This window comes from Bufo bufo, chromosome 9, assembly GCF_905171765.1.
Source record: "Bufo bufo chromosome 9, aBufBuf1.1, whole genome shotgun sequence".
In the NCBI taxonomy this organism is placed as follows: Eukaryota; Metazoa; Chordata; class Amphibia; order Anura; family Bufonidae; genus Bufo; species Bufo bufo.
Window position 1 is genome coordinate 228,502,988 of NC_053397.1, and position 21,108 is coordinate 228,524,095.

Consider the following 21,108-nt stretch of genomic DNA (forward strand, 5'->3'; position numbering starts at 1 on the left):
TCACACGGGTGAGATTTCCGCGCGGATGCGATGCGGGAGGTGAACGCATTGCACCCGCACTGAATCCGGACCCATTCATTTCTATGGGGCTGTTCACATGAGCGGTGATTTTCACGCATCACTTGTGCGTTGCGTGAAAATCGCTACATGCTCTATATTTTGCGTTTTTCACGCAACGCAGGCCCCATAGAAGTGAATGGGGTTGCGTGAAAATCGCAAGCATCCGCAAATGCGGATGCGGTGCGATTTTCACGCACTGTTGCTAGGAGACTATCGGGATGGAGACCCGATCATTATTATTTTCCCTTATAACATGGTTATAAGGGAAAATAATAGCATTCTGAATACAGAATGCTTAGTAAAATAGCGCTGGAGGGGTTAAAAAAAAAAAATAATAAAAATTTAACTCGCCTTAATCCACTTGCTGGCGCTGCCGGCCTCTCCTTATGTCTCCTTCTTTGCTGAACAGGACCTGTGGTGAGCATTCATTCCAGGACCTGTGGTGACGTCATCACATGATCTTTTACCATGGTAATGGATCATGTGATGACCGGAGGAACGTCACCACAGGTCCTGGAATGAATGCTCACCACAGGTCCTGTTCAGCAAAGGAGGAGACACAAGGAGAGGGCGGCAGCGCCAGCAAGTGGATTAAGGTGAGTTAAATTATTATTATTATTTTTTTAACCCCTCCAGTGCTATTTCTGTATTCACAATGCTATTATTTTCCCGTGTAACCATGTTATAAGGGAAAATAATACAATCTACAGAACAACGATCCCAAGCCTGAACTTCTGTGAAGAAGTTTGGGTTTGGGTACCAAACATGCACTATTTTTCTCACGCGAGTGCAAAACGCATTACAATGTTTTGCACTCGCGTGGAAAAATCGCGGGTGTTCCCGCAACGCACCCGCACATTTTCCTGCAACGCCCGTGTGAAAGAGGCCTTAAAGGGTATGTAGACTTTTGCAGCCATGTTTTTCATCCAGTGCTTATAAAATAAAAATCCAGCTGCCTTTTGTCGGGCTTCTCCGGCTGCAGTGTCTCCATGGTTACCCCCAGCAGTCTCGCCTCTCCTTTGCTGCACCCTCTCTGCCCGTCTGTCGGGGGCAGAGGCCAGAAAACGGTTACCACAGCTGCTTCCGTTTTATTCCGCATTCTTTGGATCGTACGTGTTTGCACCTTTAAGGGCTCATGCACACTAACATTTTTTGCGTTCCGTACACGGACCATATTTTGATTCCGTATACAGAACCATTAATTTCAATGGGTCCGCAAAAGATGCGGTCAGCACTCTGTGTGCTTTCCTCATCCGTTGCTCCGTTCTGTGACCCCGCAAAAATTATGAGACCTGTCCTATTCTTGTCCGTTTTGTGGACAAGAATAGGCATCTCTATAATGGACCTCCTGTTCCGTTCCGCAAATTGCGGCATCCGTTTTTTGCGGATTCGCAATTTGCGGACCGCAAAAAACGGCATGGTAAAGTGCATGAGCCCTAACTGTGTTACTGCAAACCTGGTGCGCTGCATTATTTCAGTGTGTGCACGCCTCTTACACCTGCCCCCTCCCTGTCGTCCTATTATTTGGGCCCCCCTGAGCGCCTCGTTACCTTCTGCACCCTCCCAGCTACCAGTTATTAGTGCCTCCTGGTCGCCTCTGTACCTCTGCACCCTCCACACCGTCCAGTTATTAGTGCCCCCTGGGCGCCTTGTTACCTCCACACCCTCCCCACCGTCCATTTATTAGCTCCCCCTGGTCGCCTCGTTACCTCTGCACCCTCCACACCGTCCAGTTATTAGTGCCTCCTGGTCACCTCGGTACCTCCACACCGTCCAGTTATTAGTGCCTCCTGGTCGCCTCGGTACCTCCACACCGTCCAGTTATTAGTGCCTCCTGGTCACCTCTGTACCTCCACACCGTCCAGTTATTAGTGCCTCCTGGTCACCTCTGTACCTCCACACCGTCCAGTTATTAGTGCCTCCTGGGCGCCTCGGTACCTCCACACCGTCCAGTTATTAGTGCCTCCTAATCACCTCTGTACCTCCACACCGTCCAGTTATTAGTGCCTCCTGGTCACCTCTGTACCTCCACACCGTCCAGTTATTAGTGCCTCCTGGTCACCTCTGTACCTCCACACCGTCCAGTTATTAGTGCCTCCTGGGCGCCTTGTTACCTCCACACCCTCCCCACCGTCCATTTATTAGCTCCCCCCGATCGCCTCGTTACCTCTGCACCCTCCCTGCTACCAGTTATTAGCTCCCCCTGGTCGCCTTGTTACCTCTGCACTCCCCTGCTACCAGTTATTAGCTCCCCCCGATCGCCTCGTTACCTTTGCACCCTCCCTGCTACCAGTTATTAGCTCCCCCTGGGCGCCTCGTTACCTCTGCACCCTCCCTGCTACCAGTTATTAGCTCCCCCTGGTCGCCTCGTTACCTCTGCACCCTCCCTGCTACCAGTTATTAGCTCCCCCTGGTCGCCTCGTTACCTCTGCACTCCCCTGCTACCAGTTATTAGCTCCCCCCGATCGCCTCGTTACCTCTGCACCCTCCCTGCTACCAGTTATTAGTGCCTCCTGGGCGCCTCGTTACCTCTGCACCCTCCCTGCTACCAGTTATTAGCTCCCCCTGGTCGCCTCGTTACCTCTGCACCCTCCCTGCTACCAGTTATTAGCTCCCCCTGGTCGCCTCGTTACCTCTGCACCCTCCCTGCTACCAGTTATTAGCTCCCCCTGGTCGCCTCGTTACCTCTGCACTCCCCTGCTACCAGTTATTAGCTCCCCCCGGTCGCCTCGTTACCTCTGCACCCTACCTGCTACCAGTTATTAGCTCCCTCCGATCGCCTCGTTACCTCTGCACCCTCCCTGCTACCAGTTATTAGTGCCTCCTGGGCGCCTCGTTACCTCTGCACCCTCCCTGCTACCAGTTATTAGTGCCTCCTGGGCGCCTCGTTACCTCTGCACCCTCCCTGCTACCAGTTATTAGCTCCCCCCGATCGCCTCGTTACCTCTGCACCCTCCCTGCTACCAGTTATTAGCTCCCCCCGATCGCCTCGTTACCTCTGCACTCCCCTGCTACCAGTTATTAGCTCCCCCCGATCGCCTTGTTACCTCTGCACCCTACCTGCTACCAGTTATTAGCTCCCCCCGGTCGCCTCGTTACCTCTGCACCCTCCCTGCTACCAGTTATTAGCTCCCCCCGATCGCCTCGTTACCTCTGCACCCTCCCTGCTACCAGTTATTAGTGCCTCCTGGGCGCCTCGTTACCTCTGCACCCTCCCTGCTACCAGTTATTAGCTCCCCCTGGTCGCCTCGTTACCTCTGCACCCTCCCTGCTACCAGTTATTAGCTCCCCCTGGTCGCCTCGTTACCTCTGCACCCTCCCTGCTACCAGTTATTAGCTCCCCCTGGTCGCCTCGTTACCTCTGCACTCCCCTGCTACCAGTTATTAGCTCCCCCCGATCGCCTCGTTACCTCTGCACTCCCCTGCTACCAGTTATTAGCTCCTCCTGGGCGCCTCGTTACCTCTGCACTCCCCTGCTACCAGTTATTAGCTCCCCCCGATCGCCTCGTTACCTCTGCACCCTACCTGCTACCAGTTATTAGCTCCCCCCGGTCGCCTCGTTACCTCTGCACCCTCCCTGCTACCAGTTATTAGCTCCCCCCGATCGCCTCGTTACCTCTGCACCCTCCCTGCTACCAGTTATTAGTGCCTCCTGGGCGCCTCGTTACCTCTGCACCCTCCCTGCTACCAGTTATTAGCTCCCCCTGGTCGCCTCGTTACCTCTGCACCCTCCATGCTACCAGTTATTAGCTCCCCCTGGTCGCCTCGTTACCTCTGCACCCTCCCTGCTACCAGTTATTAGCTCCCCCTGGTCGCCTCGTTACCTCTGCACTCCCCTGCTACCAGTTATTAGCTCCCCCCGATCGCCTCGTTACCTCTGCACTCCCCTGCTACCAGTTATTAGCTCCCCCTGGTCGCCTCGTTACCTCTGCACTCCCCTGCTACCAGTTATTAGCTCCCCCCGATCGCCTCGTTACCTCTGCACTCCCCTGCTACCAGTTATTAGCTCCCCCCGATCGCCTCGTTACCTCTGCACCCTACCTGCTACCAGTTATTAGCTCCCCCCGATCGCCTCGTTACCTCTGCACCCTCCCTGCTACCAGTTATTAGTGCCTCCTGGGCGCCTCCTTACCACCCTCTGGGTTTCAGTGCTTTCTTCTTCTCCACTAGGGAAACAGCTGCTTCCGCTATCCAGCAGTGTGCACAGTGGCGTGGGTCAGCTAACATGGCAGCCACCAGGAGAGTCGTCCAACCTGGTCCGGATGAGGAATCAGTCGCTGGGCCAGTCTGCGCCATCTCTGACTGCCGGCCTGGTAAGTGCCCGCTCACTGCCCGCGCTTGCAGTAGATGGGGAGCTCTGACGATGGCATCGTGGCTGCGGGGGGAGTGTAGTGTAGCGTCCATGCAGCTGTTTGAGTGTTTTACATGCTGCGGTTGTCAGGTCTTCACATGGTCCCATAGTGTGGCGGGAGGTTGTCAGGCTCGCAGCTCTCCTCCACATGGCTTGTGTTGTCGGTGGTGAGGTATTGAGGCCTCCTGGAGCCCCTCGTACATGAGGATACAAATTTGATGGCGTGTTCCAGATGTTTGGCTCTGACACGGCTCGTACGAGGCTGGGAGTGTTGGGTGTGGGGCTGACGTGATGTGAGCAGCAGCTGTGCGCCGGTTGTCAGGACACGGGAAAGTTCAGGAAAACAAGTCCTGCCGCAGCGTCTCCTCCGAGCCAAGGGAGGCACTGAGGGTCTTTCCAGATCCTTCTGCTGCATTAACTCTAAGCTTTTCTGGTGTCCGGCTATTAAAGGCAGCGTGTTATAGAGCAGGAGGAGCTGAGCAGATTATATATAGAGAGAACCTTTCACCATGTAATCTGCAGGCAGCGTGTTATAGAGCAGGAGGAGCTGAGCAGATTATATATATAAAGAGAACCTGTCACCATGTAATCTGCAGGCAGTGTGTTATAGAGCAGGAGGAGCTGAGCAGATTGTATATAAAGAGAACCTGTCACCATGTAATCTGCAGGCAGCGTGTTATAGAGCAGGAGGAGCTGAGCAGATTATATATAGAGAGAACCTGTCACCATGTAATCTGCAGGCAGCGTGTTATAGAGCAGGAGGAGCTGAGCAGATTGTATATAAAGAGAACCTGTCACCATGTAATCTGCAGGCATCGTGTTATAGAGCAGGAGGAGCTGAGCAGATTATATATAAAGAGAACCTGTCACCATGTAATCTGCAGGCAGTGTGTTATAGAGCAGGAGGAGCTGAGCAGATTATATATAAAGAGAACCTGTCACCATGTAATCTGCAGGCAGTGTGTTATAGAGCAGGAGGAGCTGAGCAGATATTATATATATATATATATATATATATAAAGAGAACCTGTCACCATGTAATCTGCAGGCAGCGTGTTATAGAGCAGGGGGAGCTGAGCAGATTATATATAAAGAGAACCTGTCACCGTGTAATCTGCAGGCAGCGTGTTATAGAGCAGGAGGAGCTGAGCAGATTATATATAAAGAGAACCTGTCACCATGTAATCTGCAGGCAGCGTGTTATAGAGCAGGAGGAGCTGAGCAGATTATATATACAGAGATCCTGTCACCATGTAATCTGCAGGCAGTGTGTTATAGAGCAGGAGGAGCTGAGCAGATTATATATACAGAGAACCTGTCACCATGTAATCTGCAGGCAGCGTGTTATAGAGCAGGAGGAGCTGAGCAGATTATATATACAGAGAACCTGTCACCATGTAATCTGCAGGCAGCGTGTAATAGAGCAGGAGGAGCTGAGCAGATTATATATACAGAGATCCTGTCACCATGTAATCTGCAGGCAGTGTGTTATAGAGCAGGAGGAGCTGAGCAGATTATATATACAGAGAACCTGTCACCATGTAATCTGCAGGAGGAGTTGAGCAGATTATATATACAGAGAACCTGTCACCATGTAATCTGCAGGCAGCGTGTTATAGAGCAGGAGGAGCTGAGCAGATTATATATACAGAGAACCTGTCGTCACCATGTAATCTGCAGGCAGCGTGTTATAGAGCAGGAGGAGCTGAGCAGATTATATATACAGAGAACCTGTCACCATGTAATCTGCAGGCAGCGTGTTATAGAGCAGGAGGAGCTGAGCAGATTATATATACAGAGAACCTGTCACCATGTAATCTGCAGGCAGCGTGTTATAGAGCAGGAGGAGCTGAGCAGATTATATATACAGAGAACCTGTCACCATGTAATCTGCAGGCAGCGTGTTATAGAGCAGGAGGAGCTGAGCAGATTATATATACAGAGAACCTGTCACCATGTAATCTGCAGGCAGCGTGTTATAGAGCAGGAGGAGCTGAGCAGATTATATATACAGAGAACCTGTCACCATGTAATCTGCAGGCAGCGTGTTATAGAGCAGGAGGAGCTGAGCAGATTATATATACAGAGAACCTGTCACCATGTAATCTGCAGGCAGCGTGTTATAGAGCAGGAGGAGCTGAGCAGATTATATATAAAGAGAACCTGTCACCATGTAATCTGCAGGCAGAGTGTTATAGAGCAGGAGGAGCTGAGCAGATTATATATAAAGAGAACGTGTCACCATGTAATCTGCAGGCAGCGTGTTATAGAGCAGGAGGAGCTGAGCAGATTATATATACAGAGAACCTGTCACCATGTAATCTGCAGGCAGAGTGTTATAGAGCAGGAGGAGCTGAGCAGAATGATAGTTTTATGGGAAAAGATTCAGTAAATCTGTAAACCTATTCATTGCTATCCTTTCTCTTGCTTTGCTCAGGAGTCCTGGGGGCGGTTCTACTTGGTGACTGACAGCTACCTCTGTGTTTTCGGTGATACAGGCCTGGCTGTCAATCACTGGTAGGACCGCCCCCAGGACTCCATAATTAGAGCAACCATTTTGATGATGCAGAAGTTTTACAGACTCGTTTCCGGTTGATGAGGGGTCGCGGGTCAGACCGATGTTCCTGCACTTGTTGACTTTGGAGGGTTCAGAGTTCTGGAGAGGGTTTGTTCTCCTGATGTTTTTGTATACGGAGTATTGCTTCAGGACCGATTCAGCGGTTCCAGTGACCACTTTTGTAGATTTGTGCAATTGCGGCACGTGCTTCGCCCACAGTTCACCGGAGATCAGGACAGCATGTCCGTGTACTCACGAAAAATACAAATGTGATAGCACTCTGCATCCAGCATTCTGCCCTGCCTCCATGCTGGATGAGGCATTGGTGTACATTTTGGCCAAAGCGTAATAAGCCACTCACCACGTCAAGGTCGCCTCTATTTGAGTGGTCCCTAACACTTGTTCCTACCTGTTATGGGCCATGACAGCCACACAAAGTCCAGGGAGTGCAGGTACAGCATGCACGCCAAGCACACTCTGCTTTTAACCCCGTCCGGTGCCGTTACAGCTTTCATCGGATCCAGGGATGCAAGTACCAACATGCATGCTGAGCCCACCATATACTTCTCCTGGAGCCAAATGGCTACTGGTAGGTTCTATATAAGCAGTCTCCGTTTTATACTGACTTTAAAACCAGCCTCCAGGACAGACTGACTGGTCAGGTGCGCATGACTCCAAGGAGATCGCCACACCTCCAATATATACTGCAAAGAAAAATGTGGGGGGTTCAGCCAGCACAACCTGTATGTGGTGCACATCGCTATGGCAAAATGTCCGTGTACTCGCTGAGAGGGGCCGCAGGGACCACTTCATCTACCGAGGCCCTGTATCCTGCGACGGCGAGGACGGCATTTCCCCCTCTGCGAGTAACCGATGTTCATGATCACCTACCAGTCTAAACAAAATGAGTGCTGGAGGGGCATAAGCGCTGGGGCGAACGTGGGATTGTGCCTTCTTCTGCCTAGAGCGCCCCCTACCTGAAGAGCGGAGGCCGCATCAGAACACACATCTCCTAAGGGACGCCTTATTTCTGGTTAGGAAATCCGAGGCGCTGGATGTGGGATCGCCCTCCGCTCTTGTTCAACAGATTAAGGCTCCGTCTGTAATAACGGGTGCGCATCCGAGCGGACTCGCTCATTCTCTATGGGGACGGAATGGATGCACACTATGTGCTCTCTGCATCAGCATTTCCGGAGCGCACCACCGATCTTCCGGTCCGTGGCTCCCGAAAAAAAATAGAACATGTCATATTCTTGTCCACAATTGCGGACAAGAATAGGCATTTCTATGGGGGTGTCGGCCGGGTGTATTGCGGATCCGCAATGCACTACGGACGTGTAAATGGACCCTAATCTTTATGAAAATGTGGTCTTCAAAAACAGAGGATGTCCCCAAAAAAATCTGGAACGTATGGGGCATGGGGTGCACATCACAATTGACTGTTTAACCATAGAACGGGCTGAAGGCTGCAATCCCTGTATCGTTACTTCCCCCAATCTACCGCAAACAGTCTTATTTCTGGTAATCGAATGTTAAAGAAATAAATAAAAAAATATAGTAGATTCTGCTCAGTTCCTCCTGCTCTATAACACACTGCCTGCAGATTACACGGTGACAGGTTCTCTTTATATATAATCTGCTCAGCTCCTCCTGCTCTATAACACGCTGCCTGCAGATTACATGGTGACAGGATCTCTGTATATATAATCTGCTCAGCTCCTCCTGCTCTATAACACGCTGCCTGCAGATTACATGGTGACAGGTTCTCTTATATATAATCTGCTCAGCTCCTCCTGCTCTATAACACGCTGCCTGCAGATTACATGGTGACGACAGGTTCTCTGTATATATAACCTGCTCAGCTCCTCCTGCTCTATAACACGCTACCTGCAGATTACATGGTGACAGGTTCTCTGTATATATAATCTGCTCAGCTCCTCCTGCTCTATAACACGGTACCTGCAGATTACACGGTGACAGGTTCTCTTTATATATAATCTGCTCAGCTCCTCCTGCTCTATAACACGCTGCCTGCAGATTACATGGTGACAGGATCTCTGTATATATAATCTGCTCAGCTCCTCCTGCTCTATAACACGCTGCCTGCAGATTACATGGTGACGACAGGTTCTCTGTATATATAATCTGCTCAGCTCCTCCTGCTCTATAACACGCTGCCTGCAGATTACACGGTGACAGGTTCTCTTTATATATAATCTGCTCAGCTCCTCCTGCAGATTACATGGTGACAGGTTCTCTTTATATATAATCTGCTCAGCTCCTCCTGCTCTATATCACACTGCCTGCAGATTACATGGTGACAGGTTCTCTCTATATATAATCTGCTCAGCTCCTCCTGCCCTATAACGCACTGCCTGCAGATTACATGGTGACAGGTTCTCTCTATATATAATCTGCTCAGCTCCTCCTGCTCTATAACACACTGCCTGCAGATTACATGGTGACAGGTTCTCTTTATATATAATCTGTTCAGCTCCTCCTGCTCTATAACACACTGCCTGCAGATTACATGGTGACAGGTTCTCTTTATATATAATCTGTTCAGCTCCTCCTGCTCTATAACACGCTGCCTGCAGATTACATGGTGACAGGTTCTCTTTATATATAATCTGCTCAGATCCTCCTGCTCTATAACACACTGCCTGCAGATTACATGGTGTCAGGTTCTCTTTTTATATATAATCTGCTCAGCTCCTCCTGCTCTATAACACGCTGCCTGCAGATTACATGGTGACAGGTTCTCTGTATATATAATCTGCTCAGCTCCTCCTGCTCTATAACACGCTGCCTGCAGATTACACGGTAACAGGTTCTCTTTATATATAATCTGCTCAGCTCCTCCTGCTCTATAACACACTGCCTGCAGATTACATGGTGACAGGTTCTCTGTATATATAATCTGCTCAGCTCCTCCTGCTCTATAACACTCTGCCTGCTTATTACACGGTGACAGGTTCTCTTTATTTATAATCTGCTCAGCTCCTCCTGCTCTATAACACACTGCCTGCAGATTACACGGTGACAGGTTCTCTGCATATATACTCTGCTCAGCTCCTCCTGCAGATTACATGGTGACAGGTTCTCTTTATATATAATCTGCTCAGCTCCTCCTGCTCTATATCACACTGCCTGCAGATTACATGGTGACAGGTTCTCTCTATATATAATCTGCTCAGCTCCTCCTGCCCTATAACGCACTGCCTGCAGATTACATGGTGACAGGTTCTCTCTATATATAATCTGCTCAGCTCCTCCTGCTCTATAACACACTGCCTGCAGATTACATGGTGACAGGTTCTCTTTATATATAATCTGCTCAGCTCCTCCTGCTCTATAACACACTGCCTGCAGATTACACGGTAACAGGTTCTCTTTATATATAATCTGCTCAGCTCCTCCTGCTCTATAACACACTGTCTGCAGATTACACGGTGATGGGTTTCCTTTGATTTCCCTGAACCCCTGGGTGCTGTAGTCGTCCTGTGTCCTGCTGCGGGGTCCAGCTCTGTCACCCTCCTGACTAGTAGCCAATCTCGTGCTGTGCTCAGTGCAGAACATCGCGCCCTGGGAAGGTTCAGGAGGATGTGACGGTCAGTGGGAGATGGCTGCCCTCTAGTGGAAATGTGTTGTGCTCATTATTCAGTATCACGGCCTACTTATGACTGGGTGATTGCCGACGGCCGAGCGATCCCCTCACATGGATGTCTGCACCCCCGCTCTGATCTGGACCACCCATCAGCTGGCCGCACACTGGAAGGTCACCAGGGAGTGCTGACGCTGAGCCGGACCAGGTCCCTGGAGGTCACCGATAGAAGTATAGTCCACCCTCCTCACCGTGTACCGGGCATCTCCTGTCTCTGATCCCTCCAGAGCCCCTGGTGGGTCTCCAGTCTTCTCATCGCTAATGATGTTTGGCCTTGTCGCCCTCCTTCAGTGAGTTGCAGTTTCCCCCCTCCGCACACAGGCGCCCCCTGGGGATCATACAGGGAAGTGCGCAGGGACTAAAGGGAACCTGTCCTCGCCTTTATGCTGCCCATAGTAACTGCAGTATAAAGTAGAGAGGTGAGTGGATTTCAGCGGTCGGTCATTTATAAGATATATAAGTAAGTGGTTGCCGAGAGCCGACATCACAATCGGTGCAGACTGGATAAGAGTCCCGGCCTCCTGAGAAGAGTCCTGGTTATTCCCGCTGATGACTGACCGGCTTCTACCTAGTTTTCTCTAGGAGAGATCTGTCATCAGCGGGAGATTATAATGACCAGGACTCTTCTCAGGCAGATGTGACTCTTCCAGGCCCGGGCTGCAGTGATTGATGGCGGTTCTCGGCCACCACTTACTATTAGCTGACGAGTGACACACCGATGACATCACCATGTCTGTCACTATTGTATACCGCCCTCAGTGATGTCACCATGTCTGTCACTATTGTATACCGCCCTCAGTGATGTCACCATGTCTGTCACTATTGTATACCGCCCTCAGTAATGTCAGCACGTCTGTCACTATTGTATACCGCCCTCAGTGAGGTCAGCATGTCTGTCACTATTGTATACCTCCCTCAGTGATGTCAGCATGTCTGTCACTATTGTATACCGCCCTCAGTGATGTCAGCATGTCTGTCACTATTGTATACCGCCCTCAGTGATGTCACCATGTCTGTCACTATTGTATACCGCCCTCAGTGAGGTCAGCACGTCTGTCACTATTGTATACCGCCCTCAGTGAGGTCACTATTGTATACCGCCCTCAGCATGTCTGTCACTATTGTATACCGCCCTCAGTGAGGTCAGCATGTCTGTCACTATTGTATACCGCCCTCAGTGAGGTCAGTATAAAGTTGATGACCGGTTCCCTTTAAGGTGGTTTTCTGCTATGGATATGTCGTCCATGGTGACACCGTGTTACTGACCTCGCCATGGAGGGATAGATGGCGAGGCTGCAGGTCACAGGTGGGGTGAAGGGCGGCTCTCGTCTGACATCTCATCCCCAATCGTCTGGTCTAAGTTACCGCTGATGGTGCCTGCATGAAAACCGCTGATGTTGGTGTGACGACAGATGTTACTGGTGCTTTCATTTCTAAGCTGGAACTGTATGTGCCCGGGTCTCGTGTGTGAGAGTGTGTGAGCCTTGGGATCTGTTCACACCGCGCTGCAGCCCTTCATACAAAGATCTGATGAGGAATCTCCAAAGGGCTTTCAGAAGCCTCTATACATTAGCGGGCGTCCACTAGCGGGGGTCCACTACTCCGGGCGTCCACTAGTGGTCAGGGGTCGCACTACTCCCGGCGTCCACTAGTGGTCAGGGGTCGCACTACTCCCGGCGTCCACTAGTGGTCAGAGGTCGCACTACTCCCGGCGTCCACTAGTGGTCAGAGGTCGCACTACTCCCGGCGTCCACTAGTGGTCAGAGGTCGCACTACTCCCGGCGTCCACTAGTGGTCAGAGGTCGCACTACTCCCGGCGTCCACTAGTGGTCAGGGGTCGCACTACTCCCGGCGTCCACTAGTGGTCAGGGGTCGCACTACTCCCGGCGTCCACTAGTGGTCAGGGGTCGCACTACTCCCGGCGTCCACTAGTGGTCAGGGGTCGCACTACTCCCGGCGTCCACTAGTGGTCAGGGGTCGCACTACTCCCGGCGTCCACTAGTGGTCAGGGGTCGCACTACTCCCGGCGTCCACTAGTGGTCAGGGGTCGCACTACTCCCGGCGTCCACTAGTGGTCAGGGGTCGCACTACTCCCGGCGTCCACTAGTGGTCAGGGGTCGCACTACTCCCGGCGTCCACTAGTGGTCAGGGGTCGCACTACTCCCGGCGTCCACTAGTGGTCAGGGGTCGCACTACTCCCGGCGTCCACTAGTGGTCAGGGGTCGCACTACTCCCGGCGTCCACTAGTGGTCAGGGGTCGCACTACTCCCGGCGTCCACTAGTGGTCAGGGGTCGCACTACTCCCGGCGTCCACTAGTGGTCAGGGGTCGCACTACTCCCGGCGTCCACTAGTGGTCAGGGGTCGCACTACTCCCGGCGTCCACTAGTGGTCAGGGGTCGCACTACTCCCGGCGTCCACTAGTGGTCAGGGGTCGCACTACTCCCGGCGTCCACTAGTGGTCAGGGGTCGCACTACTCCCGGCGTCCACTAGTGGTCAGGGGTCGCACTACTCCCGGCGTCCACTAGTGGTCAGGGGTCGCACTACTCCCGGCGTCCACTAGTGGTCAGGGGTCGCACTACTCCCGGCGTCCACTAGTGGTCAGGGGTCGCACTACTCCCGGCGTCCACTAGTGGTCAGGGGTCGCACTACTCCCGGCGTCCACTAGTGGTCAGGGGTCGCACTACTCCCGGCGTCCACTAGTGGTCAGGGGTCGCACTACTCCCGGCGTCCACTAGTGGTCAGGGGTCGCACTACTCCCGGCGTCCACTAGTGGTCAGGGGTCGCACTACTCCCGGCGTCCACTAGTGGTCAGGGGTCGCACTACTCCCGGCGTCCACTAGTGGTCAGGGGTCGCACTACTCCCGGCGTCCACTAGTGGTCAGGGGTCGCACTACTCCCGGCGTCCACTAGTGGTCAGGGGTCGCACTACTCCCGGCGTCCACTAGTGGTCAGGGGTCGCACTACTCCCGGCGTCCACTAGTGGTCAGGGGTCGCACTACTCCCGGCGTCCACTAGTGGTCAGGGGTCGCACTACTCCCGGCGTCCACTAGTGGTCAGGGGTCGCACTACTCCCGGCGTCCACTAGTGGTCAGGGGTCGCACTACTCCCGGCGTCCACTAGTGGTCAGGGGTCGCACTACTCCCGGCGTCCACTAGTGGTCAGGGGTCGCACTACTCCCGGCGTCCACTAGTGGTCAGGGGTCGCACTACTCCCGGCGTCCACTAGTGGTCAGGGGTCGCACTACTCCCGGCGTCCACTAGTGGTCAGGGGTCGCACTACTCCCGGCGTCCACTAGTGGTCAGGGGTCGCACTACTCCCGGCGTCCACTAGTGGTCAGGGGTCGCACTACTCCCGGCGTCCACTAGTGGTCAGGGGTCGCACTACTCCCGGCGTCCACTAGTGGTCAGGGGTCGCACTACTCCCGGCGTCCACTAGTGGTCAGGGGTCGCACTACTCCCGGCGTCCACTAGTGGTCAGGGGTCGCACTACTCCCGGCGTCCACTAGTGGTCAGGGGTCGCACTACTCCCGGCGTCCACTAGTGGTCAGGGGTCGCACTACTCCCGGCGTCCACTAGTGGTCAGGGGTCGCACTACTCCCGGCGTCCACTAGTGGTCAGGGGTCGCACTACTCCCGGCGTCCACTAGTGGTCAGGGGTCGCACTACTCCCGGCGTCCACTAGTGGTCAGGGGTCGCACTACTCCCGGCGTCCACTAGTGGTCAGGGGTCGCACTACTCCCGGCGTCCACTAGTGGTCAGGGGTCGCACTACTCCCGGCGTCCACTAGTGGTCAGGGGTCGCACTACTCCCGGCGTCCACTAGTGGTCAGGGGTCGCACTACTCCCGGCGTCCACTAGTGGTCAGGGGTCGCACTACTCCCGGCGTCCACTAGTGGTCAGGGGTCGCACTACTCCCGGCGTCCACTAGTGGTCAGGGGTCGCACTACTCCCGGCGTCCACTAGTGGTCAGGGGTCGCACTACTCCCGGCGTCCACTAGTGGTCAGGGGTCGCACTACTCCCGGCGTCCACTAGTGGTCAGGGGTCGCACTACTCCCGGCGTCCACTAGTGGTCAGGGGTCGCACTACTCCCGGCGTCCACTAGTGGTCAGGGGTCGCACTACTCCCGGCGTCCACTAGTGGTCAGGGGTCGCACTACATTTTTTCTGGAAGAGCAAAAATACTCCTTATACCATTTTTAAGGAGTATTTTTAGCCGAGGAGGAGTACGAAATGTGCAGTAATTCATACATATAATGTGTAGGCCTAAATAATGTTAAGATGTTATTTCTGGCGGCCGTGGCAGGGAGCAGCAGCGGCGGTCTGGCGGCCGTGGCAGGGAGCAGCAGCGGCGGTCTGGCGGCCGTGGCAGGGAGCAGCAGCGGCGGTCTGGCGGCCGTGGCAGGGAGCAGCAGCGGCGGTCTGGCGGCCGTGGCAGGGAGCAGCGGTCTGGCGGCTGTGGCAGGGAGCAGCAGCGGTCTGGCGGCTGTGGCAGTGGGTGGGGTCTGGGCTGAATGCGCAGGAGGCAGTTATAGGACAGTCTCGTACACAGTATATTGCACAGTACAGTGCACTTGACGTCTCTGCACTGTGGCTTTCACTATAAGGTCTCAAGCACACGACTGGATCCATTTTGCGGTACGCAAATCACGGATGCGGTCTGGGTGTAATCTGCATTTTCTTGCGGACCCGTTGGCTTCAGTGGTTCCGCCAGAACAGGACATGCTCTATCTTTTGCAGCGTGGAGATGTGGATAGCACATGGATGTCCATATTTTGTGGATCTGGATTTGCAGACCTCACAATGGATGCAGTCGTGTACATGAGACCTAATGGAGGCAAAATGGCGCCCCCTATATCTGGGACAATCTATTGCCCATTTGCCAGCCTCCTGGGTTTTCCTGGAGTCGCCCTCTTAGATCCCAGCAGGACACATAGAACATTGCACCAATCACATATTGTGCCGTCTAATTGGGAGAAATTCATTTAATGTGCTCCCCAATCCTAAACGTCTTCCACTGGTCCCATTCACTCCATGTTCTGGGCGGTCGGGCTGCGGGTCACTTTCTCCATGTGCTCACAGCGTCCCCTCCAGTGCAGAACGTGCGCCCAAACTCATAGCCCACCCCAATGAGGCTTATACAGGCGTTATTGCGACTACTCCCGGCGTACAGTAGTGGGGGGGGGGGGGGGTCCACTACTCCTGGCGTACAGCAGTGGAGGGGGGGGGGGGTCCACTACTCCTGGCGTACAGCAGGGGGGGGGGGGGGGGGGTCCACTACTCCTGGCGTACAGCAGTGGGGGGGGGGGTCCACTACTCCTGGCGTGCAGTAGCGGGGGGGGGGGGGGTCGGTCCACTACTCCCGGCGTACAGTAGCGGGGGGATCCACTACTCCCGGCGTACAGTAGCGGGGGGGGGGGGGGGTCCACTACTCCCGGCGTACAGTAGCGGGGGGGGGTCCACTACTCCCGGCGTACAGTAGCGGGGGGGGGGGGGGGGGGTCCACTACTCCCGGCGTACAGTAGCGGGGGGGGGGGGGCCCACTACTCCCGGCGTACAGTAGCGGGGGGGGGTCCACTACTCCCGGCGTACAGTAGCGGGGGGGGGGGGGGTCCACTACTCCCGGCGTACAGTAGCGGGGGGGGGTCCACTACTCCCGGCGTACAGTAGCGGGGGGGGTCCACTACTCCCGGCGTACAGTAGCGGGGGGGGGGTCCACTACTCCCGGCGTACAGTAGCGGGGGGGGGGCCACTACCCCCGGCGTACAGTAGCGGGGGGGGTCCACTACTCCCGGCGTACAGTAGCGGGGGGGGGGTCCACTACTCCCGGCGTACAGTAGCGGGGGGGGGGGGTCCACTACTCCTGGCGTGCAGTAGCGGGGGGGGGGGGGGGGGGGGTCCACTACTCCCGGCGTGCAGTAGCGGGGGGGGTCCACTACTCCCAGCGTACAGTAGCGGGGGGGTCCACTACTCCCGGCGTACAGTAGCGGGGGGGGGGGGGGTCCACTACTCCCGGTGTACAGTAGCGGGGGGGGGGGTCCACTACTCCCGGCGTACAGTAGCGGGGGGGGGGGGTCCACTACTCCCGGCGTACAGTATGCAGTAAACAGAACCTCAGAACTTGAACGGATGATCAGGACCCTCTGCTGCCACCAGGGGGCGCTCGGTACCATGCCGCTGCTCCGACCCTGCAATCCCTCATTTCCTTTCTTCTAGTGAAATCTTGCGTAACTTCTCTCCCGGCAAAGTGGATTAAAGCGGTGAAGGTCCAGAGGGCGGTAATTAATCCGGCAGGAATGAGGCGCCTGATCCTCCTGTGTAGATGGAGAGCAGGGGCCCCAGTGAAGCAGCTCCTCTAGAGTAGACCCCGGCGGTCATGGTGCCATACGCTGACCCTGGTAACCTGAGGTGAAGCTCTGTGATGTCACCCCCGCCACTGGCAGGGCAGACACAGCCGTCAGAAACCGACCCCTCCCCCGTCAGTGGGTCCCACTTCCACTTGTCTGCACTGTATGTAATTCTGGGGTGCAGCAATGGATGCTCAGAATATTTCGCCTTAAACCCACAACTACCACCCCCATCATCCCTGATACTTGAGCTTACTACACCAGGAGAGATTAGCAGCGCCCTGGTGTCCAGTGACGAGCGTCCCCTTCATTCATAACTCATGCCTTCTGTTTTACTGACATGTCGCAGGAGCCGCGCACTTTACCCGATTAGGCTCCGGAAAGCGATCTGTCTGGAAAGACGAGGCGGACGAGATGCCCCCCGACATCCCCAGAAATGAGTGTCCGGTGCACAAACGAGCGCAGTATCTGATTGGCTTTTCTCTGGCGTCTGATTTCTGGGTCATCATCAAACAAGTGACTATCTAAAGTGTCGGAGCAGCTGCTGTAGAGTGCCACCATAGTGCGCCGCTTGTGGTGATCGCCTGCAGAACTGCTCAGCGTCTCCTCTGTAACCTCCGATAGGGACACAGTGACCAGCAGAATAGTGAGTGCAGCTCAGGAGTATAATACAGGATGTAACTCAGGATTAGTACAGGAGAAGTAATGTATGTACACAGTGACTGCACCAGCAGAATAGTGAGTGCAGCTCTGGAGTATAATACAGGATGTAACTGAGGATCAGTACAGGATAAGTAATGTATGTACACAGTGACTGCACCAGCAGAATAGTGAGTGCAGCTCTGGAGTATAATACAGGATGTAACTCAGGATCAGTACAGGAGAAGTAATGTATGTACACAGTGACTGCACCAGCAGAATAGTGAGTGCAGCTCTGGAGTATAATACAGGATGTAACTCAGGATCAGTACAGGATAAGTAATGTATGTACACAGTGACTGCACCAGCAGAATAGTGAGTGCAGCTCTGGAGTATAATACAGGATGTAACTCAGGATCAGTACAGGATAAGTAATGTATGTACACAGTGACTGCACCAGCAGAATAGTGAGTGCAGCTCTGGAGTATAATACAGGATGTAACTCAGGATCAGTACAGGATAAGTAATGTATGTACACAGTGACTGCACCAGCAGAATAGTGAGTGCAGCTCTGGAGTATAATACAGGATGTAACTCAGGATCAGTACAGGATAAGTAATGTATGTACACAGTGACTGCACCAGCAGAATAGTGAGTGCAGCTCTGGGGTATAATACAGGATGTAACTCAGGATCAGTACAGGATAAGTAATGTATGTACACAGTGACTGCACCAGCAGAATAGTGAGTGCAGCTCTGGGGTATAATACAGGATGTAACTCAGGATCAGTACAGGATAAGTAATGTATGTGCACAGTGACTGCACCAGCAGAATAGTGAGTGCAGCTCTGGAGTATAATACAGGATGTAACTCAGGATCAGTACAGGATAAGTAATGTATGTACACAGTGACTGCACCAGCAGAATAGTGAGTGCAGCTCTGGAGTATAATACAGGATGTAACTCAGGATCAGTACAGGATAAGTAATGTATGTACACAGTGACTGCACCAGCAGAATAGTGAGTGCAGCTCTGGAGTATAATACAGGATGTAACTCAGGATCAGTACAGGATAAGTAATGTACTGTACACAGTGACTGCACCAGCAGAATAGTGAGTGCAGCTCTGGAGTATAATGCAGGATGTAACTCAGGATCAGTACAGGATAAGTAATCTATGTACACAGTGACTGCACCAGCAGAATAGTGAGTGCAGCTCTGGAGTATAATACCGGATATGTATGAGGGTGACATCAGTGAGATGCAGCATAGTTATTACTTATCACAGATGTTATAGTCCCTGCAGCGCTCTCCTGTAGGTAAATTCTGTTTATGAATAGAATTCCAGTGAAGACTGACACTTGCACACACTGATGGGCTGTCCTGTGCCTTCCTCCCTAGGAAGTAGTTATTTTTGACAGGAAAGTAATACTTGGTGAGTTGTAATCTCATGGTGGCTTGTGTTGTCCCAGGCAATAGGTTTTGGAACCGCGCTGCAGGAAAATATGTATTCCGGTCCCAGGTGGATGATACAAGGGTGTCAGCCCCTCTCCTCGACAGCCGGAGGGTACGGTCCTCCTAGACCCCCTCCTCTACAAGATTTAAGGAGATAGGCAAGATAGTGAAGCACCCTTGAGAATGTTATAATAAAAGATCTTATTCTACTTACAACAGGTCAGTAGACAAAAGGCATAAAATTACAAAATGATCGTCACGTTCCTGCCCGACCCGGGTTTCGCTACCTCGCTTCTTCAAGGTCGGGCAGGAACGTGACGATCATTTTGTAATTTTATGCCTTTTGTCTACTGACCTGTTGTAAGTAGAATAAGATCTTTTATTATAACATTCTCAAGGGTGCTTCACTATCTTGCCTATCTCCTTAAATCTTGTAGAGGAGGGGGTCTAGGAGGACCGTACCCTCCGGCTGTCGAGGAGAGGGGCTGACACCCTGACAAATAACGCCTCCGTTATTTGCTGGTCTATTAGAAGAGTAATCTCAGTTCGTTTTCATCTCCCGCTCCCATTCCTCCACTGACTGTTTTCTTGTACCCCCCTTGCTTGAACCCTACTTCCTGGTTTGTCATGTGACTGCAGTCCCAGCATGCCTTAGGGCAGTGGGATGAGCCCTGCGTGACACTATCCACGTCGTGTTCTCCCGGTCACTGAATTTATAACAGACCTCCAATATGTGTTAGAGTAAAATGTCCGTCCGTATGCGGCGCTGCACACAGAGGGGCGCTTAATAAAGGACGGGAGAAGCGGCGCAGTGAGCATGTGCGACCTGTACTCCAAGGCCGCACTGCAGGTCGGAACCAGCAGCAGCTGCACCCCAAGCTGTGGGAGCACTAACCATGGAATAAGCCAGGTTTGGTACATGGTGGTGTTTAGGGAAAGTGATGGGTGTTGGGCGGGGGCACAACCCCTTTAAGTGGCATCTGTCAGCAGTTCTGTCCTTTTTGACACCGGCTGACCTGTTACATGTGCGCTCTGCAGCGGAAGGCGTCTGTGTTGGTCCCTGTTCATATCTGAAAGAGGGAGTTACCTTTACACCTAGAAGCTGTGTTCTCTCTGCAGCTGCCGCGTCCCCTGCACTTTGACATCCCCGGCAGTGAAAACCTCCTCACGCCTGAGCGTTAGAGAGAGCGGAGTCTGTGATGGCTGACCTCCGCCTCCCCAGCTGTGCTAAAACTACCACTCCCAAGATGCTGTTCTCAGAACTCCATAGAAATGTATGGAGCATGCTGGGAGTCGTAGTTTCACCACAACTGGAGTGCCGCCCCAGTTGCTCCTAGAGTCTCTTTTGGATGTAGTAAAACATAATTTTTCTCAGCAATGCTGCACATGTGAACAGGGACCAACACGGACGCCTTCCACTGCCGAGCGCACATGTAACAGGTCAGCTGGTGTCAGAGGGACAAAACTGCTGACAGATGCGGGCATGTGCCGTAGTGACGGGGCCCTGGCGGGCATGGGCCGTAGTGACGGGGCCCTGGCGGGCATGGGCCGTAGTGACGGGGCCCTGGCGGGCATGGGCCGTAGTGACGGGGCCCTGGCGGGCATGGGCCGTAGTGACGGGGCCCTGGCGGGCATGGGCCGTAGTGACGGGGCCCTGGCGGGCATGGGCCGTAGTGACGGGGCCCTGGCGGGCATGGGCCGTAGTGACGGGGCCCTGGCGGGCATGGGCCGTAGTGACGGGGCCCTGGCGGGCATGGGCCGTAGTGACGGGGCCCTGGCGGGCATGGGCCGTAGTGACGGGGCCCTGGCGGGCATGGGCCGTAGTGACGGGGCCCTGGCGGGCATGGGCCGTAGTGTCGGGGCCCTGGCGGGCATGGGCCGTAGTGTCGGGGCCCTGGCGCCCATGGGCCGTAGTGTCGGGGCCCTGGCGCCCATGTGCCGTAGTGACGGGGCCCTGGCGCCCATGTGCTATAATGCTCCAGTCAGCCCCTCTTGTTTATTAACTCTCTGCCTCCGGTGCCTGCAGGGTTAACACCGTCAT

General features: G+C 53.8%; 1 protein-coding gene across 3 annotated transcripts in view; it reads left to right on the forward strand.

Moving 5' to 3' along the window:
* Positions 1-21,108, forward strand: part of MAST2 (microtubule associated serine/threonine kinase 2) — a 105,243-nt gene that overhangs the window by 21,678 nt on the left and 62,457 nt on the right. For all 3 annotated transcript variants that reach the window (XM_040407510.1, XM_040407508.1, XM_040407509.1), the window contains exon 3: positions 4,231-4,373. In XM_040407510.1, the coding sequence (XP_040263444.1) occupies positions 4,231-4,373 (143 nt within the window). The remainder of the gene's footprint in view (positions 1-4,230; positions 4,374-21,108) is intronic.